Here is a 21182-nt window from a genome sequence, read left to right as displayed (position 1 = left end):
TCCATGATTTCCTGCAAGACAGGAATGTCAGTGTTCTGCCATGGCCAGCGAAGTGCCCGGATTTCAATCCCATTAAGCACGTCTGGGACCTGTTGGATCGGAGAGTGAGAACTAGGGCCATTCCCCCCAGAAATGTCCGGGAACTTGCAGGTGCCTTGGTGGAAGAGTGGGGTAACATCTCACAGCAAGAACTGCCAAATCTGGTGCAGTCCATGAGGAAGAGATGCACTGCAGTACTTAATGCAGCTGGTGGCCACACCAGATACTGTCTGTTACTTTTGATTTTGACCCCCCCTTTTTTCAGTGACACATTATTCCATTTCTGTTTGTCACATCTGTGGAACTTGTTCAGTTTATGTCTCAGTTGTTGAATCTAGTTATGTTCATACAAATATTTACACGTTAAGTTCACTGAAAATAAACGCAGTTAACAGTGAGAGGACTTTTTTTATTTCCTTATTTTAGTTAGATAAAAGGATGGTTCTTGTTCGGTCAGTTGTTTTCAGACCTCAAAAGGGATCATGTTTAGTGGATGTTTTATGCCTCCAATTTGATAAATCTATGATGGTGTTTATTTTGCTATTCATCGATAGCTGAATCTATACATGATTGACATAACAAATAAAACAGTTCTGAGGCCTGAAAACGTCGGACAAACTTTATTGGAGTGAACTCTCAGAAATAACTAACCACAAACAAGACTGTAGCGTCCAAATTAAAAACAAATACTATTGGCAACACACTGGATAGTATACGAATAGTTTCGTACAAGGGAAAGGGGCACTAATAACAATTGGACTGATATGAGCTAGTTAGACCTCCAGTTCCCTGTCATTTTCAGCACCGCAACGTTAGCGTTGAGCCACGGAGCTAAAGAATCCTGTAACGGACAGGAACTCATCACAGAGAAGTCCTCGTTTCTTCTGAAGTCGACTTGGAAATATTACTCATCGTTTCTCTATTTCATAGCGATGCTTATATCGTGTTAGAAGCGACGCAAAAGGTATTTTAGAGGAGTGTTGTTGTTGTTGATGCTCTGACACCGCTTAAGAGCTGTGTGTGAGTCTAAATAGTCCGGGTTGGCGCAAAGATCTGGCCAGTTAATATGTAGAAATATGTAGAATATGTAGAAAATGAACACGAACTCCTTCAATATATATGACACTTTCATATGCGAGTAAATAAATGCATAATCATGCCCAATAAATATTAAATCAAAGCGGAACCTTGTTTAACTGTTTGATATCCGGAAGATTTAGCTATCAGAACAGTTTCCTGTTTGGACGAAAATCTACTTTTATCAAGTTGACATTGAACACAGTCAGCATTAAAACATGGTTTCTCTGTCTTTAAACTCGTTAAAAACAATTATGCGGGCGATGGTGGACAGTCCGGGGTTTGATCGAGTTTTAAGTAAGGTATGTCACAGTAAAACAAATGACATTTTACGAGTTACTGTACAAGAGACATGTACTGTAAGCACCGGAGGTTGCTTCCCAACTCCACCCATTCACCTACCTTGACAGGCTTGTTGTGTATGTGGGGAAACAAGTGTTTTCACGACACCCCTTACATTTTATCTCGTTACCTTGAGTGAATCTCAATTGTATTTTCTTGATTTCTCACGTCCTCCCTCGTGTCCTTCTCGATGCACATCGGAGCCGAATATTTGAGGTTCCTCTAAAAGCATTTTGAGGAGGAAAGTAGAGGACACAAGGAAATACAATTGAGATTTACCCCATGTCTTGCAACTCTTGGACTTATTTACAGTGCCCTCTTCTTTAATTGATCCCAAGGGATAATTAATGACTGGTTGTCCGTTTCCCCAGGTGGACATTGTAACAGCCAGCCCAGGGAAAGTGGTGTGTGAGTTTAAAGTGGAAGAGGAGCACACAAACCGAGGCGGCACCCTTCACGGGGGTCTGACAGCAACACTGGTCGACGTCATCTCCACCACTGCCATCATGTACACGGAACGGGGAGCACCCGGTGTCAGCGTGGACATGAACATCACGTGAGTTTTATACTTAAATTACAGTGGCTGGGGTGATACATGGGGAATGTAGCCTGGTCTCAGATCTATTTGTGCGGTTTGGTATGATGGCACAAAGACTGGTACCCAGGCTTGATAATATACTTGTAGAATAAACAGAATGCATGTGCTCTATTCTATGTAGAGCTGTTTTGGTTGTCTAGTCTTGGGCTGAGCCCGAACTCTCTAGGCCTCTACAAGTCACACACTGTAATAGGTGACGGAGTAGAGAGTAACCTGTTGTCAAAACACTGAAAAGGAAAATCTCTGTCTGAAAATAGCACCCTAGGACTCTGGTCTAAAGTGCACAAAGGGGTTCCGTTTAGGACACAGCCACTGAATGGAACAACTGTTTCCCCGACAGGTACATGAATGCTGCCAAGATGGGCGAGGACGTGCTGATCACAGCCACAGTGTTGAAGCAAGGACGGACCCTGGCATTCGCTACTGTAGACCTCACTAGCAAAGCCTCTGGGAAACTCATCGCACAAGGAAGACACACAAAGCACCTTGGGAGCTAGATCAGCTGCTCACAGGTCTTGGGTCAGTTTAGCACCCCCCTCCCCCCACACACTAATGATTAAGATGGGGGGGGGGGGGGGGGGGAGCTGATCCTAGACCTGTACCTAGGGGAACCCCCCCCCCCCCCAGCAAATTGTGAATGATCATACTGCTGCTGTGATGCTGTCCAGTCTGTGGGGTGAAGAAACGTGACTATTGTGGAACTGTGTCAGTAAATTGTTCTTTACCCCACAACAGACTTGCTAAATAATAATAATTTTTCTGCATGTCATTCTGCTGTAAATATATACACACACACACAAATAAAACACCAGGAAATACTTTCAAATGTTACATTGTATTGGGATTTGTTCAGCCGTGTTGATTTCTAGATGCATTTAAAAATAAAAAAAGGAAAGGAAGAATAGACTCAAATAACCTTTAAGTCAAACATATTGAATCAACAAAGAAATCCCTCAATTAAATGTACTGACTGATTTGTGCCTTATTTCCCCCCAGCAAAGCACGCAACAACAAAACAAAAACCACCCCCATTTTACAAGCACTGCAACAATTAGTCCCCTTTAGGATACTATCGAATTAAAGGAACATAAACATGTAACGGTCCCATTAATTTAAACTCAACAACCTGTTCCGTTGTTAGGTACATTCATTCTGCAATTATAAACAACACCCATGCCAACCCCCCACCCAGAAACAAACATCAGATTTCAGTAGCTTGAATGGCTTTGCGTGGTAACAACCTTCAACATAATAAAACATTTCAACCCTGTGTGTCGGTCCACACCATGCGATTCACAATACCGTCTGTCTGACAACTTCCTCCCATCAGTTTCCGACTATACTCCAGATCAGACCAATGGTGTTCCTGGCATATTTCACAGGAAAAGCAAATGAACCCAGAAAGAAAATAACCAGCCAACATTAAACAAGGGTGGCTTAAAAAAGGAAAAATAAAGATGTAAATACCAAATGATTTGACAAACACTCCTTCACCTTTTATCTTGGCTTTACAGGGGACGTTTTAACGCCACCTAGGCTGACCCGTCATAGATGGTAGCTAGTCCTTCTAGAACACCCCCCCCCCCCCCCCTCTTCCTCCCCCCGGTATGTTTTCCTCTAACCCAAGCTTTTGAAATGATAGAAGCTTTTCCAATCTGTTACGACATGGGTTACAATGTGTCCAGCAGAGACAGAGGACCCCCTGTGAACATCATAAAGAAAAACCTGTGGCTTTTGTTCCTGCTTGGTAGCAACGTGAAGAGTTCCTTCAGTGACTGCTCTGTGTCCTTGACAGTGCAGCTCCATGGGGGGGGGGGGGGAAATAACCAACCACTCAAAATCAATGTTCGTGCAGGTTCAAAATAAACAGAGAAAAACAAGATGGGTGGTGAAGGGAGGGTGGATAAAAGGTAGAACCAATCCAAAACTGGTAGGAGCAGAGCTAGGAGGAGGAAGCTTGGTAGGTAAGGAAAAACAAATACAGATTTTTTATTTATTTTTTTAAAATTAGCTTCAGGACGATGGAAACTGACAAACAAGAGACCCAAAGCAGCAGTTCTATTCAATGGAAGGAAGGATGTGTGGTGGATGAGATCAACTTGCTTCAGTGGCTTAGGGGTTAAGTCTTCCTTGTGTTGTGGGTGGAAGCCATGGAGGCCGGCTGGCCCTAGTCGGGCATGTACGGGAGGAGATGGTCTTCGATGTCTCCAACGCCCCAGCACGTTAGCTGGTCCTGGGGCAGGTACAGGCAAAGGCTGCACAACTTAAAAACTGTGGCCTTGGTTTTAGGAGTCTGACAGGAGAGAAAGAAGGGATGATAAGAGAAAACATGGTTGACAACGGGGGAGAAGAGGGGGACAACGGGGGGAGAAGAGGGTAAGACCATAGAATCTATTAATAATAAGTCATTTCACTAATATATTCTATTTTTTTGGGGGTTAGACATTGTCCCATGACAGAGGACCTTTGTCTGAATGATCCTCTAACACCTATGTGAGTGCTCCAATTAGAGGTCTTTCCCAAAACCATTGTGACTGGTGCAGTGGTGACAGGTTAGCATTGAGGGGAGAAGGAATGTTAAACACAATCAACAGGTCTGGAGCCTGGTAAGACAGGCCTGGTGCAAGGTTTGGTTTGGCAACATTGTCTGAATGATTGCCTAATTCAAATCATTTCAATAGGCTCTTAGCTTCCCCAAAACCATTGTGTTCCTGCACTAGGCTGAGTGGCAACGAGTCATTGTGTTCCTGCACTAGGCTGAGTGGCAACGAGTCATTGTGTTCCTGCACTAGGCTGAGTGGCAACGAGTCATTGTGTTCCTGCACTAGGCTGAGTGGCAACGAGTCATTGTGTTCCTGCACTAGGCTGAGTGGCAACGTGTCATTGTGTTCCTGCACTAGGCTGAGTGGCAACGTGTCATTGTGTTCCTGCACTAGGCTGAGTGGCAACGAGTCATTGTGTTCCTGCACTAGGCTGAGTGGCAACGAGTCATTGTGTTCCTGCACTAGGCTGAGTGGCAACGAGTCATTGTGTTCCTGCACTAGGCTGAGTGGCAACGAGTCATTATGTTCCTGCACTAGGCTGAGTGGCAACGAGTCATTGTGTTCCTGCACTAGGCTGAGTGGCAACGAGTCATTGTGTTCCTGCACTAGGCTGAGTGGCAACGTGTCATTGTGTTCCTGCACTAGGCTGAGTGGCAACGTGTCATTGTGTTCCTGCACTAGGCTGAGTGGCAACGAGTCATTGTGTTCCTGCACTAGGCTGAGTGGCAACGAGTCATTGTGTTCCTGCACTAGGCTGAGTGGCAACGAGTCATTGTGTTCCTGCACTAGGCTGAGTGGCAACGAGTCATTGTGTTCCTGCACTAGGCTGAGTGGCAACGAGTCATTGTGTTCCTGCACTAGGCTGAGTGGCAACGAGTCATTGTGTTCCTGCACTAGGCTGAGTGGCAACGAGTCATTGTGTTCCTGCACTAGGCTGAGTGGCAACGTGTCATTGTGTTCCTGCACTAGGCTGAGTGGCAACGAGTCATTGTGTTCCTGCACTAGGCTGAGTGGCAACGAGTCATTGTGTTCCTGCACTAGGCTGAGTGGCAACGAGTCATTGTGTTCCTGCACTAGGCTGAGTGGCAACGAGTCATTGTGTTCCTGCACTAGGCTGAGTGGCAACGAGTCATTGTGTTCCTGCACTAGGCTGAGTGGCAACGAGTCATTGTGTTCCTGCACTAGTCTGAGTGGCAACGAGTCATTGTGTTCCTGCACTAGGCTGAGTGGCAACGAGTCATTGTGTTCCTGCACTAGGCTGAGTGGCAACGAGTCATTGTGTTCCTGCACTAGGCTGAGTGGCAACGAGTCATTGTGTTCCTGCACTAGGCTGAGTGGCAACGAGTCATTGTGTTCCTGCACTAGGCTGAGTGGCAACGAGTCATTGTGTTCCTGCACTAGGCTGAGTGGCAACGAGTCATTGTGTTCCTGCACTAGGCTGAGTGGCAACGAGTCATTGTGTTCCTGCACTAGGCTGAGTGGCAACGTGTCATTGTGTTCCTGCACTAGGCTGAGTGGCAACGAGTCATTGTGTTCCTGCACTAGGCTGAGTGGCAACGAGTCATTGTGTTCCTGCACTAGGCTGAGTGGCAACGAGTCATTGTGTTCCTGCACTAGGCTGAGTGGCAACGAGTCATTGTGTTCCTGCACTAGGCTGAGTGGCAACGAGTCATTGTGTTCCTGCACTAGGCTGAGTGGCAACGAGTCATTGTGTTCCTGCACTAGTCTGAGTGGCAACGAGTCATTGTGTTCCTGCACTAGGCTGAGTGGCAACGAGTCATTGTGTTCCTGCACTAGGCTGAGTGGCAACGTGTCATTGTGTTCCTGCACTAGGCTGAGTGGCAACGTGTCATTGTGTTCCTGCACTAGGCTGAGTGGCAACGAGTCATTGTGTTCCTGCACTAGGCTGAGTGGCAACGAGTCATTGTGTTCCTGCACTAGGCTGAGTGGCAACGAGTCATTGTGTTCCTGCACTAGGCTGAGTGGCAACGAGTCATTGTGTTCCTGCACTAGGCTGAGTGGCAACGAGTCATTGTGTTCCTGCACTAGGCTGAGTGGCAACGAGTCATTGTGTTCCTGCACTAGGCTGAGTGGCAACGTGTCATTGTGTTCCTGCACTAGGCTGAGTGGCAACGAGTCATTGTGTTCCTGCACTAGGCTGAGTGGCAACGAGTCATTGTGTTCCTGCACTAGGCTGAGTGGCAACGAGTCATTGTGTTCCTGCACTAGGCTGAGTGGCAACGAGTCATTGTGTTCCTGCACTAGGCTGAGTGGCAACGAGTCATTGTGTTCCTGCACTAGGCTGAGTGGCAACGAATCATTGTGTTCCTGCACTAGTCTGAGTGGCAACGAGTCATTGTGTTCCTGCACTAGGCTGAGTGGCAACGAGTCATTGTGTTCCTGCACTAGGCTGAGTGGCAACGTGTCATTGTGTTCCTGCACTAGGCTGAGTGGCAACGTGTCATTGTGTTCCTGCACTAGGCTGAGTGGCAACGAGTCATTGTGTTCCTGCACTAGGCTGAGTGGCAACGTGTCATGTTGTCAGTTAAAGTCTGAAGTCAGACACGCGTACTTGTGTTAAAATGAGGTGTCTCTCCGCTACTTTACGCCAGCGTCCCAGATGGCACCCTATTCCCTACATAGTGCACTAACTTTGACCAGAGTGCAATGGACCCTGGTCTAAAGTAGTGTCCCACCTGGAACGCAGGCCCAGATGGATCAACAGCTGTCTGGAGCTAAAACAAGAGAGACGTGACTCCATTCGAGACACAGGATGGGTTGCACCATCCAGGCGTATCTATTACTCTGGGGTTAAATCCAGGCGTATCTATTACTCTGGGGTTAAATCCAGGCGTATCTATTACTCTGGGGTTAAATCCAGGCGTATCTATTACTCTGGGGTTAAATCCAGGCGTATCTATTACTCTGGGGTTAAATCCAGGCGTATCTATTACTCTGGGGTTAAATCCAGGCGTATCTATTACTCTGGGGTTAAATCCAGGCGTATCTATTTCTCTGGGGTTAAATCCAGGCGTATCTATTACTCTGGGGTTAAATCCAGGCGTATCTATTACTCTTGTTACACCAAATTATAAACCTAGTTTTAAATTAATCCTAGTTCATTTAAATCATTCCTCTAGTTTCAACTTTAAACCTAGATTAATTAAGCCTGTTGCTCAATGAATAAAAAATATATATGAATTTAGATTGGAGATTAATTCTAAACTGCCACTTGTTTTATCTGATCAAATGTGAGGCATATCTACTGTTGAGACCAAAACGAGTTCCTTATAGAATAATTAAAGACAGGTTAAATCCTGTTGAGTTTTAATGATAAGTCATTATTAGTAGACCATTTCTCCGGTCTGAAATAGCCCCCAAGGACGGAGACTCCCCCCCCTCCGGTCTGAAATTGCCCCCAAGGACGGAGACCCCCCCCCTCCGGTCTGAAATAGCCCCCAAGGACGGAGCCCCCCCCCGTTCCGAAATAGCCCCCAAGGACGGAGCCCCCCCCCCGTTCCGAAATAGCCCCCAAGGACGGAGCCCCCCCCCGTTCCGAAATAGCCCCCAAGGACGGAGACCCCCCCCTCCGGTCTGAAATTGCCCCCAAGGACGGAGCCCCCCCCCCCGTTCCGAAATAGCCCCCAAGGACGGAGACCCCCCCCCCGGTCCGAAATAGCCCCCAAGGACGGAGACCCCCCCCCCGGTCCGAAATAGCCCCCTTGGACAGCGCCCCCATCGTCTCCTACAATAGTTTTCCCCCATAAGCGGAGAAATGTGATCTTATTTGACGTGTCATGATCAGGTGGCTAGCGCACAAATAATAAAATGGATAAATAACTTTAAGTAATGACAACAATAAATTACATTGTATGCTAGCTATAGCTTGGTTTATAAACTAGCTAGCTACAGTAGCTAACAAATGACCCGTTTTCTGTCTAGTACTGGCAAGTAAACAGATTTGATTTCATATCAACCAACCTTGACCGATGCAGTAGTTTCAACGTTACATTGTCATTATTTTAACCAAGAACAGAAACTTCCTGGTCTCATTTGTCAAGTAGGCTAGCTAACCCTGTCCCTACCTCCACATTGTGGTAACACGAACTTGTCACTAATCACAGTTTAAAACCGCCAAATCACAGAGTTACTGATCCAGACTTAGAATAAAGAGGTGCAACACATCTGATGAATTATTAAACTAGATTTACAAAACCTAGATCAGCTCTAATCCTAGATGAATTTAAACCATGTTGGTGCAACCCACTCTCAGGCCCAGATGGATCAACAGCTGTCTGGAGCTAAAGCAAGAGATGTGACTCTCTCCACCCCACCCACCCTGCTGACAAGCCCCATCAACCAAGTGGCACCCTACTCCCTATATAGGTCACCACGTCTGACCAGAGCCCTGTGGGTGGTAAGCTCAGCGGTGCTGTGTGAACGGACTGACCTGTAAGTGCTGTCGGTCCATAAAGAGGAAGACCGACTGAGTTGGGTTGTTCATAACCATTCCAGCCTTGTCCCTCCGGCCGACAGCATGCAACAACTGCTTCTCGTAGTCTCCATGATGAAACTCAAACTTGGCCTGTGGATAAACAAAACAGGAATACATATGGGATACAACACTTAATAAAATGGATGAACAGAGATACTACGTTCACCATGACTGGCCCTCAACGTAACAGTATAGAATACTACTTGAATATGGGGCAGCAGAGTAGCCTAGGGGTTAGAGTGGAGGGGAGGCAGGTAGCCTAGTGGTTAGAGTAGAGGAGGCAGGTAGCCTAGTGGTTAGAGTGGAGGGGCGGCAGGTAGCCTAGTGGTTAGAGTGGAGGGGCAGCAGGGTAACCTAGTGGTTAGAGTGGAGGGGCGGCAGGTAGCCTAGTGGTTAGAGTGGAGGGGGGGCAGGTAGCCTAGTGGTTAGAGAGTAGAGGAGGCAGGTAGCCTAGTGGTTAGAGTGGAGGGGCGGCAGGTAGCCTAGTGGTTAGAGTGGAGGGGCAGCAGGGTAACCTAGTGGTTAGAGTGGAGGGGCGGCAGGTAGCCTAGTGGTTAGAGTGGAGGGGGGGCAGGTAGCCTAGTGGTTAGAGAGTAGAGGAGGCAGGTAGCCTAGTGGTTAGAGTGTAGAGGTGGCAGGTAGTCTAGTGGTTAGAGTGTAGAGGAGGCAGGTAGCCTAGTGGTTAGAGTGTAGAGGCAGGTAGCCTAGTGGTTAGAGTGTAGAGGCAGGTAGCCTAGTGGTTAGAGTGTAGAGGCAGGTAGCCTAGTGGTTAGAGTGTAGAGGCAGGTAGCCTAGTGGTTAGAGTGTAGAGGAGGCAGGTAGCCTAGTGGTTAGAGGGTAGAGGAGGCAGGTAGCCTAGTGGTTAGAGTGGAGGGGCGGCAGGTAGTCTAGTGGTTAGAGTGTAGGGGAGGCAGGTAGCCTAGTGGTTAGAGAGTAGAGGAGGCAGGTAGCCTAGTGGTTAGAGTGTAGAGGCAGGTAGCCTAGTGGTTAGAGAGTAGAGGAGGCAGGTAGCCTAGTGGTTAGAGAGTAGAGGAGGTAGGTAGCCTAGTGGTTAGAGTGTAGAGGAGGCAGGTAGCCTAGTGGTTAGAGTGTAGAGGTGGCAGGTAGTCTAGTGGTTAGAGTGTAGGGGAGGCAGGTAGTCTAGTGGTTAGACTGGAGAGGAGGCAGGTAGCCTAGTGGTTAGAGAGTAGAGGAGGTAGGTAGCCTAGTGGTTAGAGTGTAGAGGAGGCAGGTAGCCTAGTGGTTAGAGTGTAGAGGTGGCAGGTAGTCTAGTGGTTAGAGTGTAGAGGAGGCAGGTAGCCTAGTGGTTAGAGTGTAGAGGAGGCAGGTAGCCTAGTGGTTAGAGAGTAGAGGAGGTAGGTAGCCTAGTGGTTAGAGTGTAGAGGAGGCAGGTAGCCAAGTGGTTAGAGAGTAGAGGAGGCAGGTAGCCTAGTGGTTAGAGTGTAGAGGCAGGTAGCCTAGTGGTTAGAGAGTAGAGGAGGCAGGTAGCCTAGTGGTTAGAGTGTAGAGGCAGGTAGCCTAGTGGTTAGAGAGTAGAGGAGGCAGGTAGTCTAGTGGTTAGAGAGTAGAGGAGGTAGGTAGCCTAGTGGTTAGAGTGTAGAGGAGGCAGGTAGCCTAGTGGTTAGAGTGTAGGGGAGGCAGGTAGCCTAGTGGTTAGAGTGTAGAGGTGGCAGGTAGTCTAGTGGTTAGAGTGGAGGGGTGGTAGGTAGCCTAGTGGTTAGAGTGTAGAGGAGGCAGGTAGCCTAGTGGTTAGAGTGTAGAGGAGGCAGGTAGCCTAGTGGTTAGAGCGTTGGGGAGGCAGGTAGCCTAGTGGTTAGAGTGTAGGGGAGGCAGGTAGCCTAGTGGTTAGAGTGTAGAGGAGGCAGGTAGCCTAGTGGTTAGAGTGTAGAGGAGGCAGGTAGCCTAGTGGTTAGAGTGTAGGGGAGGCAGGTAGCCTAGTGGTTAGAGTGTAGAGGAGGCAGGTAGCCTAGTGGTTAGAGTGTAGGGGAGGCAGGTAGCCTAGTGGTTAGAGTGGAGGGGCGGCAGGTAGCCTAGTGGTTAGAGAGTAGGGGAGGCAGGTAGCCTAGTGGTTAGAGAGTAGAGGAGGCAGGTAGCCTAGTGGTTAGAGTGTAGAGGCAGGTAGCCTAGTGGTTAGAGTGGAGGGGAGGCAGGTAGCCTAGTGGTTAGAGTGTAGGGGAGGCAGATAGCCTAATGGTTAGTGTGTAGGGGCGGCAGGTAGCCTAGTGGTTAGAGTGTAGTGGTGGTAGGTAGCCTAGTGGTTAGAGTGTTCGGGTGGCAGGTAGCCTAGTGGTTAGAGTGGAGGGGAGGCAGGTAGCCTAGTGGTTAGAGAGTAGAGGAGGCAGGTAGCCTAGTGGTTAGAGTGGAGGGGCGGCAGGTAGCCTAGTGGTTAGAGAGTAGAGGAGGCAGGTAGTCTAGTGGTTAGAGAGTAGAGGAGGTAGGTAGCCTAGTGGTTAGAGTGTAGAGGCAGGTAGCCTAGTGGTTAGAGAGTAGAGGAGGCAGGTAGTCTAGTGGTTAGAGAGTAGAGGAGGTAGGTAGCCTAGTGGTTAGAGTGTAGGGACGGCAGGTATCCTAGTGGTTAGAGTGTAGGGACGGCAGGTATCCTAGTGGTTAGAGTGGAGGGGCGGCAGGTAGCCTAGTGGTTAGAGTGGAGGGGCGGCAGGTAGCCTAGTGGTTAGAGTGGAGGGGCGGCAGGTAGCCTAGTGGTTAGAGTGGAGGGGCGGCAGGTAGCCTAGTGGTTAGAGTGGAGGGGCGGCAGGTAGCCTTGTGGTTAGAGTGGAGGGGCGGCAGGTATCCTAGTGGTTAGACTGGAGGGGCGGCAGGTAGCCTAGTGGTTAGAGTGGAGGGGCGGCAGGTAGCCTAGTGGTTAGACTGGAGGGGCGGCAGGTAGACTAGTGGTTAGAGTGGAGGGGCGGCAGGTAGCCTAGTGGTTAGACTGGAGGGGCGGCAGGTAGACTAGTGGTTAGAGTGGAGGGGCGGCAGGTAGCCTAGTGGTTAGAGTAGAGGAGGCAGGTAGCCTAGTGGTTAGAGTGTAGGGACGGCAGGTATCCCAGTGGTTAGAGTGGAGGGGAGGCAGGTAGCCTAGTGGTTAGAGTGTAGGGGCGGCAGGTATCCCAGTGGTTAGAGTGGAGGGGCGGTAGGTAGCCTAGTGGTTAGAGCGTTGGACTAATAACTGAAAGGTTAGAAAATCGAATCCCCAAACCGACAGTGAATAGGACCCAGGTGTGTAGCTATTTGATGAAGGAAGCTAAATGTTTTACCTGAACAGGCCTGAAGGGTTCTTCCTCGGCCCCCTTCCATCTGGAGAACAAGAGACAGACTATCTTCTCTATGTCGTTGCGCGGCCACAGGATGAAGTCCATCTCCTGGGTGCATCCTATGACATCCTGCAACAACAACAACAACAACCGAGGAACGACACAGTCAATAAACAGCACGTCACCTACCTACACAGGGCTCTGGTCAAAAGGAGTGCACTGTGTCACTAGCTAGGTTCCCATCCAATTCAGCGACAGATTTCAATGTGAATATTCAAACATTTTCACACCAGTGGTACGTCTCCACCAAACTGACTTGATGCTGATGAAAATCAGTGTGCGATGACATGGGGGGGAAAATAGTCATTTTGTGCACTATGCACTGAATTAAACTCTGAAGCTCATGTGTTCACATTTAACGATATGGATAGTTGTCACAAAAACTGTTGTGCTAAATAGTAAACGTGCCTACTCTGGCCTTGGTATGTGCGCTCTAGCCAACAGTTCACAGATCGTGTGGGTAGGCTAGTCTACATTATGAGATTATTTATTTGTCAAAAGGCAGTCGGGCGTCGAGCCTCACGTCAAACGGCAGTCGGGCCTCACGTCAAACGGCAGTCGGGCCTCACGTCAAACGGCAGTCGGGCCTCACGTCAAACGGCAGTCGGGCCTCACGTCAAACGGCAGTCGGGCCTCACGTCAAACGGCAGTCGGGCCCCACGTCAAACGGCAGTCGGGCGTCGAACTCATCAACATGCACTTTCACCACCACGTGAAGTTCATAACTTATTTCATCCGTAGGCTAATAAACGTCACGGTTTCCCCGAGCAGGGTGGGACATGAACACCAGCCAGTAGTGTACAGACAGCCAGGTCACTGTCAGTGTCTACCCAAGGACAATAGACAATGTGGCAGGCTGGCTGAAGCGCTACAATGTGAGTCATGCTAGTAGAAATGAGGAACATTCATTGTTGACACTGTCGGATTCTGAGAATATACCTATTCATGTCACCGAGGGAGTGCTGAGGTTTAGAGGATCTACACCAGAAGGTAATGGGTATCTGTAGGAGGGTATATAGTGGAGGGTCTACACCAGAAGGTAATGGTTATCTGTAGGAGGAAGGTATATAGTGGAGGGTCTACACCAGAAGTTAATGGTTGTAGGAGGAGGGTATATAGTGGAGGGTCTACACCAGAAGGTAATGGTTGTAGGAGGAGGGTATATAGTGGAGGGTCTACACCAGAAGGTAATGGGTATCTGTAGGAGGAAGGTATATAGTGGAGGGTCTACACCAGAAGTTAATGGTTGTAGGAGGAGGGTATATAGTGGAGGGTCTACACCAGAAGGTAATGGTTGTAGGAGGAGGGTATATAGTGGAGGGTCTACACCAGAAGGTAATGGTTATAGGAGGAAGGTATATAGTAGAGGGTCTACACCAGAAGGTAATGGGTATCTGTAGGAGGAAGGTATATAGTGGAGGGTCTACACCAGAATGTAATGGGTATCTGAAGGAGGAAGGTATATAGTGGAGGGTCTACACCAGAAGGTAATGGTTGTAGGAGGAAGGTATATAGTGGAGGGTCTACACCAGAATGTAATGGTTACCTGTAGGAGGAAGGTATATAGTTGAGGGTCTACACCAGAAGTTAATGGTCGTAGGAGGAGGGTATATAGTGGAGGGTCTACACCAGAAGGTAATGGGTATCTGTAGGAGGAAGGTATATAGTGGAGGGTCTACACCAGAAGTTAATGGTTATAGGAGGAGGGTATATAGTGGAGGGTCTACACCAGAAGTTAATGGTTATAGGAGGAGGGTATATAGTGGAGGGTCTACACCAGAAGGTAATGGGTATCTGTAGGAGGAAGGTATATAGTGGAGGGTCTACACCAGAAGGTAATGGGTATCTGTAGGAGGAAGGTATATAGTGGAGGGTCTACACCAGAATGTAATGGGTATCTGAAGGAGGAAGGTATATAGTGGAGGGTCTACACCAGAAGGTAATGGGTATCTGTAGGAGGAAGGTATATAGTGGAGGGTCTACACCAGAAGGTAATGGGTATCTGTAGGAGGAAGGTATATAGTGGAGGGTCTACACCAGAATGTAATGGGTATCTGAAGGAGGAAGGTATATAGTGGAGGGTCTACACCAGAAGGTAATGGGTATCTGTAGGAGGAAGGTATATAGTGGAGGGTCTACACCCGAAGGTAATGGGTATCTGAAGGAGGAAGGTATATAGTTGAGGGTCTACACCAGAAGGTAATGGTTATAGGAGGAAGGTATATAGTGGAGGGTCTACACCAGAAGGTAATGGGTATAGGAGGAAGGTATATAGTGGAGGGTCTACACCAGAATGTAATGGGTATCTGTAGGAGGAAGGTATATAGTGGAGGGTCTACACCAGAATGTAATGGGTATCTGTAGGAGGAAGGTATATAGTGGAGGGTCTACACCCGAAGGTAATGGGTATCTGAAGGAGGAAGGTATATAGTGCCCTAAGATTGGAATGTGTCGAGTGCAGGGAAGTGATTACATGTGGCAGGCATTGATAAGGGGAGAGAGCCATGGATTAGTGATGGGGGGGGGGGGGGTTGAGGTCAGGTCACCTTAAGGGAGAAATACAAGTTTATGGCCCGTATCACTTGGTATCCTGCCTAGCAGTAAAGATACAATGTTTGTACAGATGTGTAGGAGGAGACTCAGCCTATGAGGAGAGGTTAAATATCAGTGTTTGTGTGAAAATGTTTGTCTAATGCAGTTGTATTGATCCTCTGGGAAGAATAAACTTGGTTAAGCTTTCGTAACGTCCGTAGAGTTTTTAACTCTGAGAAATAGAACCTAACAACATGGAGGAAAGCCCAACTGTGTGTGTGTGTGTACGCACATGGTTTTGGTAGGTTTGCCCAACGGAAGAACTCCGGGTTCTTGACTTACCCTGCGCATTGATTGGTAGCGTGGGGCGTGCAACTGCACGACATCTTTCTGCAGGAGTTCCATGGAACTCTGGAGGGAGTAGCTGGAAGCCTGCACACCTTTCAGGATATTGTCTTCATAGTTGTTGGTCATCACTGGTACCACTTCGGCTACCTCGAACAGCGCAGACTTCTTCTTCTGAAGGAGCAGAGAGGACAGGGAAGAGACAATAACAATAACCGTGCAGACGATTTCTGCCATAGGAAGGAACAGAAAGGGAGGAAATGGAAGAGACACGTAAGGGATACGTTGATGTCTCAGTGTCGCAGTGTGAAGGAAGTTAAGAGGTCGTTTTGTGGGCCAATGCTAACTAGTGTTTTGCCTGAGTTATACGTGTTAACGCTAGTTAACAACTTTTTTCAAACTGCAGGCAGAAACAAAATGGTCTCCACGAGTTAAATGGGACTCTGGGGAAGTAGAATGCAGGACCTCGTTGCTTCCTCCATAATACTCACCTTGTCCTTGAACACAAAGGCTATGTAGATCTTGAAGTCAAACTGGTCTGCCAAAGATTCCCTTTTCTTTCGAATCTGAGCACGGAGTCGATCTCTAGTTTGGTTTCTTCTCCAGGTTGGGTCCCCCATGATTAGATTTTGATGCTAGGTGTCTTCTCTAATTACAGAATATTTTTGACTATACTTTCGAGTTGTCTATATGTAGCTCGTTAGCTACCTTTTACAGAACGAGAAATCTAAATTATTCTACACTAGCTCTTTTGAAATAACTACCAACTTAAGGAGGAAACGAATGAAATAGCAAGCTATGTCATTTTGTTTATTTAAAATAGTTTATGCTCAGGAGGGGGAGCGGGGGTTCTTGAATCAATATTTGGCTACATTTGTTTTAGTAATTACTCAAGAAGCCATGCTGTGATTAAAAGTATGATATTTGAATACAGACCAAATGAACTTTAATTCTAACACATTTGCCTAGTGAAAACAAATGGAGCAAATTAAAAATGAGAAGTACACCTTTTCCTTTAGGTTACTGACAACAACTACTAACAGAAAGGATAGCCATTTCCCAAACCCATACCGACACTACTTCTCGCTAGTGAAATAGGAGATGACTACACAAAACAAAAAGCAAGACAATTTTATTCGTGTCTTCTCAAACTCAAAGCTTCGTCCATGATTGACGCCGTTTTGTTTGTGTTTATTTCTCGGCAGAGACCGCGTTATGAACGTGTTCCTGAATAACTGAGGGACATATATAGAAAAGCATCATGACAAGTCAATGTGGATGCCAGAAGCCGATGGCACCAAGTTAAAACATTGAAGTTTACAGAGTATTTTAACATCTCCCGGGGTGTTTTTTAATGCCATTGAACTGGTCCGCGGCCTTGTTTACTTCCGTTGTCGATACTCATAGCGTGACTATGTTTTAGTTGACAAAGTTAAACGTGAACTAGTTAAGACTAAGCAGCATACACTTTCAACACTAACTAGTTAGTGGGTCAACTAACTAGCTACATCATTTTTATTAGTTGGATGTAATTGGAGGCCTATTGTCGTGCGGGTTAAGTTAGCTGACAAGTCCCATGTTTCGTTTTACATTTCCGCTGAGTTTCTGTCTGGCTTGTTTGGTGTTTAATGTGGAATGACTTGTCCGCTTGACTACCTAACTGTTGTATCTCGGCATTTTAAATGACATTTTGCTTCAATATCATCATGCTGGTTAGTATTCCCGTAAGAGAGAACCAACTAGATTTAAAAAAAAATATTATTATTTTTATACAGACAAACAAACGTGTTTTTCGAAAAAAATAAAATAATTTCTTTCACCCCGTTGAAGTTGAATTATTAACTATTTATCTGCGCTGGGTTTTTTTTTTCGTGCTTTTCCTTCAGTCGTCACAACCACTAACTAACCCTTACATGCCATGTCAAGATAAATTGACAAACCAACTGAAATCCTCCGTTCTTTCAGAGGACACACGACGTAGGTTGTCTCCTGGTGGACCCATGTTGAACGATGTTTTGCTTTTTTAAAGTAAAGTTTTTTTTTTTAAACGTATTTTTTTGTTGTTCAGTTCCTTTTATGTATTCGTCCCTGATCGGTGTTGTCGGTAGCCAGCAGCTCGTCGTCGAACAAACCAAACCCAAAATGGCCGACCGGCGTCAGACAGCCGCACCAGAGATGTTCTCTATCTGTGGCTACACCAGAGAGGAAGCGAGAGGTCCAACTCGGCGGACGATTTAAAATCTGTCTCCTTCCAGCTGCTGGAGGCGATGTTTCTATCCACTAAACAAGGAGTTGTTTTGTTATGGAGGTCAATGAGAGAAAGTGTCGAAATTTGGTTTCACGACAATAAATAAAAATAAAAATGAATGAGTTATTTACTACGTGAGGTTTATTTGATCGAATAGATGTTTCGTAATGCTTACGTTGTTAAGAGTGTACTGATATAAGCATATCATCTTTATGTTTTATTCATTTATACAAAAGTATCAGCAATCAACAACTTAAGTAGACCGTCATTGTAAATAATAATTTCTTCTTAACTGTCTTGCCTAGTTAACTAAAGATTCAATTTAAAAAACATCCCTACATCTAACATGTCTAACAAAACACGGGTATAAACAAGAAAATCCTCAATACATACAACAAAAATAAAACATGTGTGCAATTGTATTCACTCAGATAAATATCTCAATGATTCAGGAATAAATTATTTTTGTTATTCATTATGGATAATGTCTTAACAAATAAAGTATTTTTAACTTTGGTGTAGAATTCTGGAATTTTTATTTGGCAAACAAGAATAAAAAAATTCACAATCATTTCAATGGTCTTTTATCATTGCAATAGTTAACAAATTATATCCTTCATGTCAAAAACATGGGTCCTGTTCAAAAAGGTTTTCCCCAAAATCAGACATTTACATTCATGTAACAAACGTGTACGATTTTCACCTTGTTTTTCACAGAAAACGCAGATATCATTAATATCAACACATTAGGACAGTATAAAACTTAATGGGTATATATTATGTAGAATCTTAAAGTGCACTTCCTTAAAATTCGTTTGGTATAGAATATTTTAAAGGCATCAACCAAGCTTTTTTTCCAGACAAGGTCCGGAATAAGCATGTTCCAGGTTTAAATTGGTTCTGTGAATGGAAAATGTGTCTTATGTATTTGAAACAACATTTCCTGCCTTCCATGCTGAGTTCTGGATAAGCCCCGCCTTCCAAGCTGAGTTCTGGATAAGCCCCGCCTTCCAAGCTGAGTTCTGGATAAGCCCCGCCTTCCAAGCTGAGTTCTGGATAAGCCCCGCCTTCCAAGCTGAGTTCTGGATAAGCCCCGCCTTCCAAGCTGAGTTCTGGATAAGCCCCACCTTCCAAGCTGAGTTCTGGATAAGCCCCGCCTTCCAAGCTGAGTTCTGGATAAGCCCCGCCTTCCAAGCTGAGTTCTGGATAAGCCCCGCCTTCCAAGCTGAGTTCTGGATAAACCCCGCCTTCCAAGCTGAGTTCTGGATAAGCCCCGCCTTCCAAGCTGAGTTCTGGATAAGCCCCGCCTTCCAAGCTGAGTTCTGGATAAGCCCCACCTTCCAAGCTGAGTTCTGGATAAGCCCCGCCTTCCAAGCTGAGTTCTGGATAAGCCCCGCCTTCCAAGCTGAGTTCTGGATAAGCCCCGCCTTCCAAGCTGAGTTCTGGATAAGCCCCGCCTTCCAAGCTGAGTTCTGGATAAGCCCCGCCTTCCATGCTGAAGCCTGTTTGAATCTCATTTATTATGGCATCTACCTTTCTTTAATCTTTTGGCATAAACCAGAGCAATCAATTTGTAACAATATTACATAAAGTAATTGGTCTCCAATTGTCAATGAGAGAAGGGTCTTTATCGGGCTTCGGAATCAGTGAAATAAGGCCCTGTTTCATAGTGGAGACCTTTTTACAATTTACAACGCAATCTTGAAACATATAAAACAATAGGTTCTTCAAGTAACTCCCCAAACGGCCTTATATTTCAAATGACAGGCCGTCAGGACCAGGTGAGTTCTCTTTTTCATTGCATTCAGAGCCTCTCTAAGGTCTTCGATGGAAACACAGGTGAATCGCAAACTGACTGGAAATCATCTTCAATTACAGGGACATCATTCTGAACGTGGTAAATGTAGCTATCACAACCTTCTTCCTGAAATGGTGAGTTGTAAAAGTTTTCATAAAAAAGGAATTGACAAACGTTGATATTTGTAACAGGATCTTTGCATAATATCTTTGCATAATACATCATTCATTTTGAGTGCTGTTATAGATTTTCTTTTGTAGTTTCTCTTTTTCAAGTGCAAATAAATAACTGGTGTTTCTTTCTCCCTCTTCAATCCATTTTTCTCTTGACCTTACAAAGGCACCCTTTGATCTGTGTAAAACTGTTCTAATTCTAGTTGTAAAGACTTAAATACAGACAGACTCCTCTTCTTGAGATAGATGATCTTTCTTTAGAAAACTGTTACGCTTGCTCATCCTCTCTTTTTCTCTAAGATTCTTTAAGTGCTTCAGCTTTTTGGCATGTTTTAATGGCTACAAATCTGACTTTATATTTGAAAAATTCCCATCTACTTCCATGACCCAAGTCTTCTCTCTCAAAAAATATCTTTGGCTAACGATTTGATGTTTCCAATGAAAATATAATCTTTGTTGTTTAATTTCCAGTATCCTCGAATACCCTTTTGTGACATAGTTTTGTTGAGTCCAGGTATAACCCTTTGCATCCAGATTGAAATAACACCAGGCATCATCAACACAGAGATCCTTGCATAATGTAGTGATGATGTTGCTATTTTGAGAGATTTGACTCGTTCTGGGAGGAAAACGATCAGCAGAGTCATCAGGTGTTTTAGTTAAAATCTCCTGAGAGAATTAGAAAAAGCCTCTTGAGTATTTGTTGCGTAAATCCTGCCATTTTCTGGTTAGTTGGGCAAAACAAGGGTTTTATTTGGAGCATGTGGGTTATGTCCATTCACATTACAGATGATGAAAATAGCATTGTCAAGTTTAACAGTTGCTATGACCCATCTAACCATTCTGTAAAGATGTGGACTCCAGAACGTCTCCTTTACACTTGTGGAGAAGCGTCTAAACACCAGAGAGAGGCCATGTCAGAGAGAGGCCATGTCAGAGAGAGGCCATGTCAGAGAGAGGCCATGTCAGAGAGAGGCCATGTCAGAGAGAGGCCATGACAGAGAGAGGCCATGTCAGAAAGAGGCCATGTCAGAGAGAGTCCATGACAGAGAGAGTCCATGTCAGAGAGAGACCATGTCAGAGAGAGGCCATGACAGAGAGAGGCCATGACAGAGAGAGGCCATGTCAGAGAGAGGCCATATCAGAGAGAGGCCATGACAGAGAGAGGCCATGTCAGAGAGAGGCCATGACAGAGAGAGGCCATGTCAGAAAGAGGCCATGTCAGAGAGAGTCCATGACAGAGAGAGGCCATGTCAGAGAGAGGCCATGTCAGAGAGAGGACATGTCAGAGAGAGGCCATGACAGAGAGAGGCCATGACAGAGAGAGGCCATGACAGAGAGAGACCATGTCAGAGAGAGGCCATGTCAGAGAGACTGAGGTAAACAATGCAATTGTGTGACAATATGTAACAATGTCACGCCCTGGCCATAGAGAGGCTTTTATCCTCTATTTTGGTTAGATCAGGGTGTGACTAGGGTGGGAATTCTATGTTCATTTTCTATGTTTTGTATTTCTTTGTTGTTTGGCGGGTATGGTTCTCAATCAGAGGCAGCTGTCTATTGTTGTCTCTGAGAACCAAACTTAGGTAGCTTTTCCCACCTGTGTTTTGTGGGTAGTTGCTTTTCTGTTTTGTGTCTTTCTGCACCAGACAGAACTGTTTGGGTTTTGTTCATTCTC

General features: G+C 46.0%; 2 protein-coding genes across 2 annotated transcripts; one reads left to right on the top strand and one right to left on the bottom strand.

Moving 5' to 3' along the window:
* Nucleotides 1-628: 628 nt before the first annotated feature.
* acot13 (acyl-CoA thioesterase 13) lies at nt 629-2882 on the top strand. The gene is made up of 3 exons (XM_021572814.3): nt 629-1418; nt 1830-2014; nt 2397-2882. Exons 1-3 carry the CDS (start codon nt 1335-1337, stop codon nt 2551-2553), a joined length of 426 nt encoding a protein of 141 aa, XP_021428489.1. The 5' UTR covers nt 629-1334; the 3' UTR covers nt 2554-2882.
* LOC110496779 (uncharacterized protein C6orf62 homolog) lies at nt 2876-17093 on the bottom strand. Its single transcript, XM_036953647.2, has 5 exons — nt 15777-17093; nt 15283-15459; nt 12352-12477; nt 9050-9184; nt 2876-4349 (listed from the first exon to the last, which is right to left on the bottom strand). The coding sequence occupies exons 1-5, from the start codon at nt 15903-15905 to the stop codon at nt 4224-4226; spliced, it is 693 nt and encodes a 230-aa protein (XP_036809542.2). The 5' UTR covers nt 15906-17093; the 3' UTR covers nt 2876-4223.
* Between the last annotated feature and the right edge of the window lie 4089 nt (nt 17094-21182).

This window comes from Oncorhynchus mykiss, chromosome 18 (genome assembly GCF_057628025.1).
Source record: "Oncorhynchus mykiss isolate SJ-2025 chromosome 18, ASM5762802v1, whole genome shotgun sequence".
NCBI classification, from domain to species: Eukaryota; Metazoa; Chordata; class Actinopteri; order Salmoniformes; family Salmonidae; genus Oncorhynchus; species Oncorhynchus mykiss.
Note: the sequence above shows the minus strand (reverse complement) of the source record. Positions and strands in the feature narration are given on the sequence as shown.

Coding starts and splice junctions, on each gene's coding strand:
- acot13 (XM_021572814.3), top strand. CDS start 1,335: ATGGTTTCTCTGTCTTTAAACTCGTTAAAAACAATTATGCGGGCGATG. Junction 1,419..1,829: donor TTGATCGAGTTTTAAGTAAG/GTATGTCACAGT, acceptor CCGTTTCCCCAG/GTGGACATTGTAACAGCCAG. Junction 2,015..2,396: donor AGCGTGGACATGAACATCAC/GTGAGTTTTATA, acceptor TTTCCCCGACAG/GTACATGAATGCTGCCAAGA.
- LOC110496779 (XM_036953647.2), bottom strand. CDS start 15,905: ATGGGGGACCCAACCTGGAGAAGAAACCAAACTAGAGATCGACTCCGT. Junction 15,460..15,776: donor CCTTTGTGTTCAAGGACAAG/GTGAGTATTATG, acceptor CTGCTCCTTCAG/AAGAAGAAGTCTGCGCTGTT. Junction 12,478..15,282: donor GCTACCAATCAATGCGCAGG/GTAAGTCAAGAA, acceptor TTGTTGTTGCAG/GATGTCATAGGATGCACCCA.